Genomic DNA, 15,397 nt, shown 5'->3' on the forward strand with positions numbered 1-15,397 from the left:
CAGCTCAATTGTTTTTTCTTTGCATTTGGGTTTCCAAAAAGAAGGCCCCTGAAGTTCTTTCCTTGTACAACCTCACCTTAAGTTTACTGATAGCATCCTTTTGTGGTAAAACATGGTACTGTGTGTGGACAACTTTCTAAAATACAATAATTTAAAACCAGTCACATTTTTGCATTGTAATTAATTTAGTTTCTGAAAATAATGTACATTTAACATTAGCCTTTAGGTGTCATTCAGGGCACGCTGTAGAGAGCAACTCGCTGTGCTTTTTCTCAGTTTAACTAATTTCTCCGTGTACTCCACTCTAGCTTTCATCAGCTGCTCTGCCTGGGGGAAGTGATCAGCTGGCTCAATCACATTGGGGTGGCGGGGTGCAGCTCATTTCTAGTCCTCTCTAAATAGCCTCGCTCAGCACTTGCCATGTCAGTCAAGGGGTGTGGTCAGGGCAGTGGCGTGCAGTTTGGCAGCTCTGCCTGTGGGGGGGGGGGGGGGGGGGGGGGGGGGGGTTCTCTTCCTTCGTCTCTCCTATACGGACCCGAAACACTTTTCCCTAGATCTCCACACTACCCAGCTGCCAGCCGATGCCGCCTTAGTAGCGACGGGATATATCCTTTTGTCTTCTATCTCTCATTCTTCTTGTTGCCCAGCAGCCGGAGGATGCTACCTGACTCAATTCTTTGAGTATAGGGATCTGTCCAGCCAGTTTTATGTCTAACACCATTGTTACACAAGTGCTCATATGCGCACAAGCTTGCTGTCCATCACTCCCCTTTTATCATTTCTCTATTTACAGTATAAGGTTATCCTTGTCCTTGAAATTGAAAATGCTAAGTGGAAATCAATGTAATATACAGACATTGAGCCTCATTTACAAAAGGGCATTAAATGTAGCTTCAATGTACACATAGTGAGCCTAACATGCACCATAAATCAAAATTTACTAAATGGTATAGCTAACTTATATACCATTCCATGCACACTGTATGTATTGTGAGCGATAATTTAATATACACGCTAATGTCTAAGACTTAACTGTGACCACCGTGATATAAAAAGCCAGCAGTCCAGCTGTATCTTTTGGTCACTGGCTTATTGTGAAAGGGGGAGGTGGCTTACATTGACTAAAAATGAGCGATCAACAGACACAGTCCTCCGCAAGGGACAGGCAAAGCAAACTAAAACTGCATGCAGAGGAGTTAGAAATTATAGTGGAGGAGGTTGTTTTAAACTGTAATACCTGTTTGTTTCAGTGTTTTATTTAACCACTCTATTATTTGTACCAGTGTAATAAACTATAAAATAAAATCTAAGGGATTCTACCATTAATTCATGTTTATTCACGCTTCATATAACCTGTTATTTATAGGTCATTTTCACTGCTCTTTATGAAAACATTAATACAAGTAATGCCTCCATGATACCAGATAGGCTTCAGCCCAGTAAAATAGATTTAAATAGTGTGTCGCTCAGTGGTTAAAAGCTGGTTTCCAAACTAACTAATTATCGCTCACTTTAATGTGCACACTATGATTATTGCAGTTTAGTAAATGCGGTGTGAATAAAGCTCATTATTCAGATCATATTACATCAGGTGTAATATACTGTACAGCAGGTGTAATATACTGTACAGTGGCAGTATTTAAATCTGCTGCTGTTCAGATCATGCTGTGGTGAAATGACCAAGGAAGAACAAGTACAACTGCATAAGTCAAGCAGGCTGAGCTTTCTTTGACCTTTATGGAACCACAAGCACTAAAGCTAAGGTCCTCTTAAAAACAGGAAAGAAAATCAACACAGTAGGATAGGAATTTTGAATATGTCATGACATGAGAAATAAATATTGTAATGTACATAATGGGTCCTATTCACAAAACAGTCCATTTTGATAAATTAAATCAAGTCTGCAGTTTCTAAATGTTTTTCATCTGTTTGAGAGATTTTTTTTTTTTTTTTTTTTTTTGTCTCTTCTCATTAGTTATTTTTCAAAGCAGTGTTTAAAGTTTTGTGAATACCTTTTCCCACAAACTTGTGAGTGTGTTTGTGTCTGGTGGGGATGTGCCTTATGCCAGAATTCATTTTCCCAAAACTGAAAACTGTGAATTATTACATACACATTTTGGTTTTTAAAACATGTTTAGATGATATATTAGGCTATTTTGAAATATGTGTACATCTTCTCATTTTAATTAATCTGTGATGAAATCCATGTTCCATGGAGCCTGAGGACCAATAGCGGATGCAGGATTTAATTCCTGGCTGGCCCCCAAATTTTCACGGACGGGCCGTTTCTGATTTAATGACATAAACGTAATGATGTAATTACTAATATGTGTACTGAGGACACTCTACCAGTGGTCCTCAAAGTGGTGCCTGTGGGTAAATTCCTGCCTGCGAAGCCAGGCCATTATGCCAGTGGCAGTTGTTCTTAAATTATGGGTTGTGAACACAATTTTGGTGGGTCTTAGCGTGGGAAAATAAATAAATCTTTAAACATGTTTTCCAACAAAAGCATCACAGCAGTCTGTTGACAGTGCTGCTCGATTATGCTGTGCTTGTATGTACTCGGCATTTTTCTTCCTTCCTTTTTTTTCCTGAAGGGCCGATTGAATATCTCCATTTTCTCTGCAGAAGCCCAATTATAAGTTAGCTGGGTGGGACATAAACTGTGTCTGTTTCAGTTGCAGGTACTGACAATAAGTTTAACCAATAAGGGAGTGTGACAGAAATACAACGAGTTCTGGTTATAAATCTCCCTCTCGACCTGTGAGGGTGCTAAATAGTAAATTTGGACGAGCTGGCCTGGCAGTTCATTTCCAAGGTTGGGAAGTTGGTCAGCTTGGATGGAAGTGAGACTCTGTTGCAGGAACGTATTGACCCGGAAGGTAAACGAGGTAGCAGCTGCAAGCTATAGACACAGCTGAAATCGTTTACCAAGGGATCATGCGGGGTAGCATAAAAGGGGCCAGAGAAACGCTAATCTTTTCCTTCGCTTGGGGTTTGCGCTTTAAACCTGGAAGGACTGAGAGCTGCAGTAGAAACTGCCGAGGAATATTCATGAGTGTTTGTTTTGAGTGTTAGTAATTGTCTTGTTTATTGTATCACTAGATGGCTAAGCTTGTCCTGGAGCTGTCGTTTTTGGGTCAGCACAAGCCGGAACTGCACTGCACGAACTGTCACCAAATTTCTGCCAAGTTTTACGCAACTGTCCAATCATAAGCAAGCAGAGGCCGTTCAAGAAAATTAAAGGCAACTGAGTAGCCAATGGGAAAGTGACAGATCTGACAGCTGTCTAATCATTCATGAGCAGAGGTGGGGTTTTAATATGCAGGATAAGCACTTAATTTCGCCAACTGTTATTGAGAAAAATAATACATTTCAGTATTTATAATTGAATTCTCTCTCTCTCTCTCTCTCTCTCTCTCTCTCTCTCTCTCTCTCTCTCTCTCTCTCTCTCTCTCTCTCTCTCTCTCTCTCTATATATATATATATATATATATATATATATATATATATATATATATATATATATATATATAATTTCACCAGACAAGGGAAACACCGAAGTATATTTAGTTACAAATCCACTTTCTCTGAATAATTGTTCTGGAGATGAGCGATCTTTAAAACAGAGTTGTGTTGACAAATTTGCCAAATTGAAACAAAAGTGAGGCACTATCTATTTAGTTTATTCATGGGTATCTGTGTAAACATGCCATTTAAAAATATTTGCATTGCGTATTTTATATAAATTATTTAAAGAATAAGCGCAGCACGCACGATTACTACCTGAGACTTGGCCTTATCAGAGTGAGTCAAGAATAACCCACTAAAACTCTTAATATAAGAACCTATGCAATAGTCAGCATGCCCGCAAACAGCCAAGTAAGATCAATTTATGCCTGTGCCCAAATTACTTTGAGGACCCCTGCTCTATAGTGTCAGAAATAGCACCATATTCTCCAAGAACGCACACTCTACCAAAACATTTTGACAGTTGGAAATCCGATTTACCACCAACAGGCATAGCAGCACAAATTCCGTAATGTGGGACATAAACGTGGGAGCTACAAGTCACTATCACACACAAAGAAAATGACAAAAGCTCTCGATCATGTATTTGACTTGCCAAACTGAGCTTAAATTTAAAAAGCTCTCATAGAGTGACTAAAAGTGAATGTTAATACTTCCCTTTGAGCTTTAGAAAAGTGTCAGTTATATGGGAACAAAAACAAAACAGGAATATAGCATAACATACATCTCAGCTGCATCAGTCAACTGAGTTGATAAAATTAAATGTAGCTACTTACATTATTGGCGCATTTGTTGATTTGTCGGTTCGTTTTGTTTTTACAAAATTTGTCGGGACATAGCTAATGCGTAAGACACAAATATAGCTACGGTTTACTGCAAAGTTGGCTAAAAGTTCTGTATTATTATATTTCTTAGACGCCCTTATCCAGGGCGACTTACAACTGTTACAAGATATCACATTATTTTACATACAATTACCCATTTATACAGTTGGGTTTTTACTAGAGCAATCTAGGTAAAGTATCTTGCTCAAGAGTACAGCAGTGTCCCCCAGCTGGGATTGAACCCATGGCCCTCTGGTCAAAAGTCCAGAGCCCTAACCACTACTCAATACTGCAGTAATTTTGATACTATAGTATCTAAGACGTAAGATCTCATATCTCAGCCGTCCATTCCCCAATCTTTTACATAACCATAACAACAGTACTGGGGTGGGTGGGACGGATATCTTTTTGAACCACAAGGATGAGCTAGACTTGCCACAGTGGATTACGTTCTGATAAGGTTTGGTATGAAATGTTTTTAATTGTCAATCGCTCCATAACTTGGTGGGCCCATGAGCAAAATGGGTTGGCCCAGGCCCCTCGGCCCCAAGCATGGCATCGCTCCTGCTGAGGACATAGGGGAAGGAGAAGTGCCCTACTGGCATACTGAGCTGTAGATTCATACATTAGACTGCTTTACTTACTTTTCCCTTAGGCAAAAGTCTTCTGATTTCCACTCTGTCTAAGTGCCAGCCAGAGTTGATTCCCTTCCCATCGTGTCCGATTCGGATCTTTTCAATAACGTCATCAACATCCTCCAGCTATGACCACAATCAATACAGAAATTATCCACCAAAAAATATATATAAAAACACAACTCTTACTTAATTTGAATCCACAGGTATAGGCTTTGGCAACTCCACTTTAACATGCAAGGCAGAAGTAAGAAAGCAATATGATCTAAGCATCTGTACATTTTACCACATACTTCTGGAGCTCTAGCACTATAGGTCTGATTTAACAGGCTCCTACCTTGCAAGGCAAATTAAAAGGACCATAAATAAATAAAAAAATAATCAATGACAATATTCTCTCTCTATATTAGATATCACACTAACTGGAGCTGTTGGAGTATTGCACCTCACAAACACCTCTTGGGTACAGATGATAAATATACATTTACAGTGATTGCTCATTAATAGAATAGCATCTTACATTTTCATGTAATGCTTAGAATATTTTTATTTCAAACAAAATATACACAGGGTATGTCACACTACTAATACTGCACTGTTACCAATGTACCTAGTATTAAGACAAGGCTCTGCTTTTTGGTATGGCATAATGAACTGGGTGCAGCGAACATAAAAACATTCTTAAAGGTCTTTAAATTCAAAATGTCGTTAACACGCAGCCAGATAAGTTACCAAACCAGAAATATGCAACTCGGACATCAAATCTATGAACTTTTAAGTACTTGTCATCTTCATTTTGTTCTTATTTGTTTTAGGATTTAAATTGGTGTTCTCTTTTGAATGTCACTTTAAACTCCTGTACCGTGAACGCATGGATGCTGTTTGCAGTACCTTGGATGCATGGCACAAAGCAGGGCATTGCTGTAAAAATGCAGTTAGAAGTATGAACGGGCCTCAATACTAACTTGTGTTTGATATTAGATATGCGATCTATTTCTTTTAATGCTACAGATAGAAAGTTTGCATAACACTCTTGAAAAACAAGTCAAACCCGGCAAGCAACGTACCTCTACAATAAACTTATCAGCTGAGCCTCGCTCAAAGTACATGCGCCTTTCTCGCTTGTTGATACACAGTGATTTCTGCTGAGTGCAGATGCTGTCTCTCCCATAGAGGGCAATGAAAACATCAGCATCTGTCCCGGCACCATAAATATCACTAGTGTATGTGGTGATTTCGTAAGGCACAACTGTAAAACAAGAACGCTTTTCAAATTAATTAACTGGTAATTGTTAACAGAGATAACATAAGACAGTTCAAAACTTATGTACCCAAAGATTATGCACTGATGTTAATCTGCCACAATTGAGTTTGATCTTAAAAGAATACTTTATATCCTCTATTTTCCTAACAACAATAGCATATGTTCCATGTAATTCTGCATGGTTGCTTCTGCTCATATCATAATTTATCGTGCCATTTTAGCAAAAACTGAGGTTATTGAAATGGGAAGCCTATTAGGGATGGGCTGTACACTGAAGCCTGTAGGTAAAACACTGAAGACGGTGCAACACAGTTATGCGTCTCCACCTCACTTCCCCACAATTTTACAGGCATCTGGAATAGTTTGAATTACATTGCAAATAATGATCTAAGCAGAAAAAAAACAATATGAGAGATTCATACAGATGACATAAAAACTATGATAAACATGTACAATGATTTAATGAAAATGCTGCATAAAGTACCCAACAAAATATAAGTAATATTCTTCACAGTCATTGTTTGCTGTATTATGTGGTACATTCCAAAAGTCGCTATAAGGACACATCTTATTCAAATGTATTCCTAGGGTAAGTCAGAATTTATGTTTAATATATATCAAAATGCATACAGCCTTCATATTCTTCAGATTTAACTGGGCCTCAGTATGTCTGTTAGAAGTTGGACTATATAGTCTCTAAGCTTTACATGGAATGTACTCCTGAGTCTGGAGATTTGCAGGAAAGAGATCCCTCTGAGTCGCTCCATCATCCTCTGCTTTGTCCAGCCAGCGCCCACAGGGGAAGCGCAGCTTTTGACCCAGTGAAGGAGCGTCAATCTCCACCCAGTCCAGAAACCAGCCAGATGAGTTGCCTGCAACAAGTCAAGGCATCAAAGACTTGAAACAGCAGGACCAGGACACAGCCGGGAGTCTCTGTATCCTAATGCTGCTTCAAAAACAGTAGGGTGGTGTGGCTTCATTTAGATAGGTTCATATGACAAATCATGCATTTGTTCTAATTGCTGCATTTAAAAAAAAAAAAGGTGTAATTACATTCCAGATGTACTCTTATCTTATCTCAACTTCTTCCTGCAATACTAATGACAAGCTAAATCAGTGATTGACAACTGCCTGCCAGCCACACTCCAACATGTACCTCCCACTGCCTTTAACAAATGTCAACCCACCAAAACAGTGGAGAATCTTTCAGATTCCTATTACAACCATAAAGAATTATGTAAACAGAGCTTTCAAACAAGCTTTCAACTGCAGCTTTCAAACTTGCAACAGCTTTACTGGACTGCACATGTCCTGTGTGTACTGTATCTGTCTGGTATACGTATGCCATGTCAGCATTATTGCGGCTGAACAACATATATTTGAATAACTGCTATTACAACTTGAGGTTCATCTTACCAAGACAGTCATGCCCGATTCGTATCTTTTTCAGCATCCCGATATCCACCGCCTCCACAGTGAACTCATCGATATGTCCTCGCTCAAACTTGTTCTTGTAAGTCTTAGAAGCTTTGAGGTTAACAATTCCTGTAAAGATAATGGAATACAAAACAAAAGATGATGGAAGTACCAGGGAGCATAAATAATAGTGATTTCACAGAGAGGCAACTCAAATCCATAATCAATAACACTCGACAGGATATGCAATACGCCACGCCTCTGATGTGCGATGTGTTTAACACACCAGAGAAGTGCTATATTACACAATGCACTACAACACTACAATACACTGTACACCCTGAAGTGTGTTACTGCGCTGATGAATTCACTTATACAGTATTAAAAAAACTGAAAAGGAGACAATTTTTCTGGAAATCAAAGAAGTTTATTAAATATAAATTCGTCACAAAAAGTTTATTAAAAGTATGTAGCAGTAACTTTTTAACTAACATTTTATATTTAAAAAATACTTATTTATCGTATTACAAATATGGTCTCTTTTTGGAGTTTGTATATATTTTTTTTGTGTTGTGGGGGTGGCGCTTAAGTCAGGTTATACAGCAGCTAAGGAATGCTATGGAAGGAGTCTGGTTTATTTTTCATCGGTGGGTAGGTACTGGACTCTGGTACGACTTTACTTTGAAACTGCTGAGTTGATGTTGCAGAAGTAGGTTGTTCCTTTTTGGGCTGAAGATAGGATTTGCATCTGTGACCTGTGATAGGAATTAGTTAATTTTGTGTACATGCTTGTGGTTTTCAGTGTCCTCTTTACAATACAATGTAACATATTTTAAACCAGAAGTCTGTTCCCATTCAATTCGAAGACAACCAACAACCAATACTTTTGAAATATGCCTGCCACAGGTCAGGTATTTACTGAACATTTTATGTCAGAGCTGCTGATAGGCCCCTCCGGGGAGTGACATCCTAGGTCCTGTCTACCGAGGGAAGTAGACACTCTGCTGAGATCACATTCTCTTTTGCTTCTCACAATCAGGTAGGTATAAATTAACTTCTCCAGTGACATGATTGAATCTTTGTAACAGAGCTCCCACTTCATCTTTTTCTGTTAGTTCCCCTACAATTTATTGCTGGAAGTCGGCTTTTCATGTCTGAGGACTGAGCTTGAAACGTAACGCAACCACGTCCATTAAAAAAAAAAAAAATCTCTTCCTTTCAACAGCCTACATCACTTGATGACTGTAGTCTGCTTTTTCTAACCCTACATCATCTGCTGTCTCTGTGTTTTTTTCATCTGCTTTTTACAGCTAAAAAAGAAAATAATAATAATAATAATAATAATAATAATAATAATAATAATAATAATAAAAGAAGAAAGGGAGACACATATTCCTTCACCGAGACCCGCCTCTGCTGCACCCGCTGTTGAGTCGGCACTGCTGGGCTGACTTGGCCCACCCACTCTGTGTGCGCAGCCTAAGAAAGAATAAATAAAACCCTACCCTTCAGCTTCTGCAATTAGTGTTATACAATTGTACAAACAGTACAATTGGTGTTGTGTTGGAAACTATTGGGTCTGATGGCTGCAGCTTCATCAGCCACCCTGCTAGGGTTACTAGGGCTAGGGCTCAATGCCTTTCAGCTACATCCCAAACGCGTCAGACACAGTTGGCTGACCATGTCTTGTGCATGCTGGGAAGCCCTGTGCTGGTGGAGGCAAGCTTCCCACATACGAGAAGGCGTAAGGATGGGAGTGGTCCATAGCTGTCAGGTGGTGACGACAGACACATCCAACTCGGGTTGGGGTGTGGTCTAGGCAGGCAGAGGAGTCCACGGATCCTGATCGGGTTACTGAACATCCCTGGAACTTTGAATGATTCACCTCGCTCTCCAGCATTTCCTTCCAGTGCTCCAGAATAAACATGTCCTTGTCAGCACGGACAACATGTCTATAGTAACATATGTCAACCGCCAGGGAGGGCTTCGGTCCCCAAGGTTGCACTGCATAGCCATCCGGCTATTGACCTGGGCAAAGAGGAATCTGTTATCCCTCCAGGCTGTTCATTTCCTGGAGTAGTGAATTGGGGTGGTGGACCTCCTCTCGAGGGAGGGTCCTCACCCGTTAGAATGGCGACTCAACCCTCAGGCAATAAAGCGCATTTGGGAACGGTTCGGAAGAGCCCAACTCGATCTCTTTGCCATGGCAGAGACGACTCACAGGCCCCTATGGTTCTCCCTCCACTGCCGTGGTGGTCCATTAGGCATAGACACCCTAACCCACGAGTGGCCCTGGATGCTCTTGTACGCATTCCCGCCAATAGCGTTGCTCCCGGCCTTCCTAGAGAAGGTCCAGAGAGAGAAGGCGATAGTTCTCCTTGTGGCTCCCAGATGGCCCAGGAGAATCTGGTTTGCAAACTTTTGCCAGCTACTGCAAGGCCAGCCCTGGGAGACCCCACTGTGCATGGATCTTTCTTTGGAGGAGGATCATAGACTAAATTCCCCCTGCCTGGTTCAGGCATTGAGATGTTATGCGAATAGGATGAGAGCGCTGCGTCAGTCTGACCAGCGCTTTGTCAGTGAAAGGACCCTGGGTCAAACCCGCTCGAAGGAGCGACTGTCCCACTGGATTGTGGACAGAGTTTCAACTGCATATACCAATGTCGGTCTACCCCCACCTAGTTAAGCCTTTGTATTTTGCCCAAGCAAACAAATACATCCTACCTGTGTCATCTTTATCGCCATACAGGGTAATGAACACATTAGCATCTGTTCCAGCGTACTTTTTGTCTCCAGTTTTCACTGTCACAGTGTAGGTTGTAGATTGAGCTGTAAAAATACCCCATTGTAGATAAGTAGAATTGGGACAATTGCTAGTTTATAGAGGGTGCATTTAAAAAAAAAAAAAATAAACATCTTTAATTTTAGTGCTTTTGGGGCACAAACAAAAACACACTGATATACTGAATTTAATATAAATTATGTTTAGACACACAAGTGAGTTTTTTGTGATCTCTATCTGCAGTTTCATAAATACTATCTACAGATAAATTCAGCTGAAAACTCCCATCACCTGAACTCTAAATGGAGCAGATCAATGATTAAATAATGTCTACATATAAAACAGCCCTTTCAATTAAAATAAGCAGAAAAGAGAAATCTTTAAGACCTCGTAATGATTGCCCAATACGGTTTTAAGAGAAATTTATTTAGGCAGAAATATTGTTATTGTATTACAGTAAACCTGAGATTTGATTGCTCTCACTTGGAGCCTCAAATGGCCACTATATCAATAAAGGGTGGACAGATTTTTCTCCTCTAACCTTCTGGCACATCAGCATCCAATATTAATCAAGCTTTGACACAATTAGACCTCAGGCCCTTTCTGGAATGCTGCTTTTGCTGTGTCAGCCCCATACACAGTGACAGTGTACCTTTCTGCTCCAGTCCTAGGGTAGCCTGAGACTGCTCGTCACTGTCTGAGTTCTTTTTCATAAATGCCTCATCTACAGGAACCAGCTCTCGGGCTATCTGGCCATCATCTTCATCAATAGCTAACCACCGCTCACATGGGAAATAATACCTGAATTTAAAAGAAATAAGACATTTATTGGAGTGTCAGTACAGTCAAACCTGTCTAATTCGGTGTCGATTGTCACCAGAAAATTGTGAAATTGATGATAAAACTATTTAAAAGCATTAAAGAAAAAAGAAAAAAAAAACTATTACTGTACACACACAGTATAATAAAGACAATAATGCCACAGCAGTATATTTACCTGCTATTAACACAGGCCTGTTTAAACCATACCCCTAGAAAGATATTCAATTTCCGTACTGTACCTGCATGCAGGATTCAGGCACTTTCCACTGGCATTCAGATGTCTGAAATGGTTTGCCTTGTGATTTAGAATTTTTCACTAAGCTTTTATTGTGCTGGTTTTGGTAAATGTTTAGCTTTTTTGATAAGCACATATTTTCTACAGCTTAAAATTGTTTTGACATTTACACATTTTATTTTTTGTTGAACAAATATACAATTTGGAATGGCTCCAGTGGAACTTGATTATCTACACAAAGTTTTGCTTTTTTTCTACTAGTTTTACATTTAGAGAAGGAAAATCCAGTGTCTGATTGCACAGTGAGATTTACAATGATTTTAGACAGAATACAAAAACCATGCTGGACTCCAGAATACTTAGGTCCTGGATTGTAGACAGTATCACACCATTCAGTTCAGTAGGGATTTGGTCGTGACTCAAAATTCATGTCGAATGATACAGAATGCCAGTTTGCAGAGAGGCCTGATTCGACAAGTTTGACAGTATGTAAAACATGCTGGTATTTAAAAATAGCGTCTTCTAAAATGCATGTTGATTTTAGATTATGCAAACATGTGGCTGTTATATGCAACTGATTTATGTTCATCAGTTTTCCTTTTCCTTTTACAAAACTCGTTGGAGCCGAATACAGCCAAAAAGAGTGAGTACCAAGTTTTGTAATTACCATTTGTTGCCACCAGGGTGTATCTAAGGTCTGCCTTTTCTTCTGTCACAAAACCATTTTTAAGGGTTGTCACTCTGAATCTATGTGTGTTTTTTTTTTTTTTTTTTTTTTTTTTTGTTTATTAATGAGCTACACCTGAACGGTTCACGAGATCACTTTTATAATCTGCCAGTCTGATTTGGTGTGATAATCTAATGCCATATCTACCTCACTCTGGCACCCAGATATGTTATTTATATGCATGAATAAAAACAAGCACCATTTCCCCTCATAGTCTGCCTCTCTGTACTCACGTAGAGTCATCCTTGCCATCTATAATTTCCACTCTGTCTAGGAACCAGGCAGCTTGTGCTTGAGAGTTGTCATGGCGAATTCGCAGCTTCTTCAACAGCCCCAGATCAATAGCTGGGATTGTGAATATATCTTCCTGCAATGCATAATAACAGCTGAGTATGAGATTCTGACAGCTGCTCTTGTAACACCGACACAAAACAACTACAAAGGCCATTTCATTCCCAGTAACATTGTATTCCCACCAGGACACCTTCACTGGTAAAATATATCCTCCCCCCCAATGAAGATTAGGCTTGCAGTCTTCAGGTTGTCACAATATATTTATGTCACAACATAATTAAATCTGGCACCAATAAATGTTAGTGGTAGTGGTTTTCTAAATTCAAACTCAATTGGACTATGAGAAGGGGGGGGTTACTTGGAAATAGGATTGGTGTCTATTTTTGTAATTTTGTCACACGGCAGTTAGGGAACTAACAAATGAGGAACAGCTTCCCTTGTGTGCCTTTTTCAGTAAACAATGTCAGAAGAAAAGAACTGCATTGTTACGGTTTTGAAATACACAGAGCTGTACAATAATGGACACAAAATTTTAAAGAAATGGCAATGAGGGAGAACATCTTGGAGTCCATTTCCAGGGAACTGGATATAGCTGGTGTGTATGATTCCTTTATGTTTACTGAAATAAGTATTCAGAAAAAAGTTATTAGATATTCTACATTTTTATTAGCTGTAGAACAGGACTATTCTACATTCTTCTTCCCTGGAAGACAGTTTGCTTTCAAGAACACAATCAGATGAGAGTCACCTATCACATCACACGCGCCTGTTGCCACTGGTGTAAAAGGTAATGTAAAGTATGATTTTACCGCAGGAGAACTCGCATCATGTCCGATGTTAATAGACCTTTACAGTATGTAAATGGTTTATATCAGATAAAAACATCCTTGAAACAAGCTTTAAAATGTTACCAACATTATTTGTTTTTTTCATCCCCCAAATGGAGAAAAATGTGGTCAAAGGTCATGGAAATGGCCATTTTTACCATCTTCAGACACATCTGTGGGGCACGAGTAATCGTCTTCGCCATCCCATTCAGTGAAAAATATCAACAACCACAAATGGAGAAACACATTCCCCCGAATTTGATCTACTTCAGCTAGAATGACCCAAACAGGAAGTGAAAAGCACAGTCAAACTTTCAAAGGGAAATAAAATTCAAGGCCTCACCTGAGCATCGTGACAGATTCTTGACTTTTCCTCTGCAATTTTGTTTGCTGACACAAGAAGAAGCCACACACAATACTACTAAGCTGAACCACAACACCAGCCACTTGCAGCCCCTGCTCAGCACAGTACCTGTCCTTTCTCAAACTTATTGAGGTTATTCGACTTCTTCAGATGCCTCTCTCCTGTGTCTCCCATTTCTCCATACACATTAATATACACATTGGCATCTGTTCCTGCGCCCAACACACTCCCTGTGAACACATGGACTTCGTAGGTGTTCTCTGTATTAAATGATAAGAAAAATCAACAGCTCTTGGTAAATGACAACTTAAAGGTTTGTTCTTCTCGTCAAACTGATTCAACATCTTTAGATTAATATATCTGGATTTTAACTCTGTCTCTGTATATAATGATTTATATATGAGGGGTTTTAATCTAGGCATGTTCTATTGATTAATCACAGTTTGCTAATGATATGGAATTGTATTGAAAGAAAATTACAAGTAATACAAACTACTTCTAGACACATGTCTGTGAAACCAATTTAGGTAACATTTATTCTTGTGTCCCCCGGATCTACAGTAACTTGATTATGGCTTTTCCATTTATACAGTCAGGAATATAAACTAATATTCTTGCAAGTTTGAAGCTGTCAAAGTAATACACTGCCAGTAGACTTTATACTACAACTATAACTCCTCCACCATCCCTACAAGCATGTGGCACAAAACATCACTCTCTTAAAGATACAGCACCTCAATTATAAATCAGTAATACAACTATAACACAAATTGTGTTTTAAGTGTTACATTTTGAATTTGGCTTTTAGATCATATGTAACTTATGCTATTTACTGCAAAAATTTCAGAATACCAGCTAATGTTTACTATACATATATTTACTTGTAATTAGACCGTTTGAAAATATGTAATTGGAAGTCAGCCAAAGTAAGTAATTTACAATATTAACTTAGAACAATTAAAAACGCCTAATTATTAGTTCAATTAAGGGTCTAGTTAAGTAATTGAGAGCTCAGTTGGAATGAAAACCAGCAGACACAGGGGGTCCTCAGGACCGGTTTGGGAACCACTGATTTGCAATATTTATTTGGTTTGTAATTGCTGTTATTGGTGTTTTATGGGCTGAGAGGGCTCATACCGAGCTCTTTATAGTTTGAACATTTCATTGGAAGTAGAGGGAGGGAGAGAACAAAAAATTGAGTTTTTGTTTTGTTCTTTTAGATCAATGGTGCTGAGGATGGGTTAACAAGTACACTGTGCTTTAAAAAATAAAAAAGGGGAAGGTGTGTGTCTGATTGTTTGGAATGTCAAGATGTATTTGTTTATTTGATTTACTCATGTTTGCATGGTTTTATCAATTAATTACATTTATAATAAAGTAACATTTAAAAGTATATAAAAAAAGAAAATGACCAATGAGCAAATGTTGTAAGTTAAGGTCTTTTTTCTTCATTTTGAGATATTGTGAAATATTGGGTATAATTACAAGATTAATTAATCAATTATTTTTTAATCGATCAAAGCCCACAGGTGTGAGTAATCGATTAACCATTAATCGACTAAAACCCCTAATTATATATATATATATATATATATATATATATATATATATATATATATATACACACACACACACACACACACACACACACACACACAAGGTAGTTATATAGGCCT

At 38.8% G+C, this 15,397-nt stretch overlaps 1 protein-coding gene across 1 annotated transcript in view; it reads right to left on the minus strand.

Moving 5' to 3' along the window:
- loxhd1b (lipoxygenase homology PLAT domains 1b) overlaps window positions 1–15,397 on the minus strand; it is a 77,470-nt gene that overhangs the window by 30,255 nt on the left and 31,818 nt on the right. Inside the window, exons 20-27 of the mRNA XM_041270469.1 lie at window positions 13,830–13,988; window positions 12,470–12,603; window positions 11,105–11,253; window positions 10,395–10,499; window positions 7,671–7,799; window positions 6,962–7,126; window positions 6,058–6,239; window positions 5,000–5,116 (exon numbers count right to left, since the gene is read on the minus strand). Of these exons, the coding sequence (XP_041126403.1) occupies window positions 5,000–5,116; window positions 6,058–6,239; window positions 6,962–7,126; window positions 7,671–7,799; window positions 10,395–10,499; window positions 11,105–11,253; window positions 12,470–12,603; window positions 13,830–13,988 (1,140 nt within the window). The remainder of the gene's footprint in view (window positions 1–4,999; window positions 5,117–6,057; window positions 6,240–6,961; window positions 7,127–7,670; window positions 7,800–10,394; window positions 10,500–11,104; window positions 11,254–12,469; window positions 12,604–13,829; window positions 13,989–15,397) is intronic.

Source organism: Polyodon spathula, chromosome 2 (assembly GCF_017654505.1).
Source record: "Polyodon spathula isolate WHYD16114869_AA chromosome 2, ASM1765450v1, whole genome shotgun sequence".
NCBI lineage: Eukaryota > Metazoa > Chordata > Actinopteri > Acipenseriformes > Polyodontidae > Polyodon > Polyodon spathula.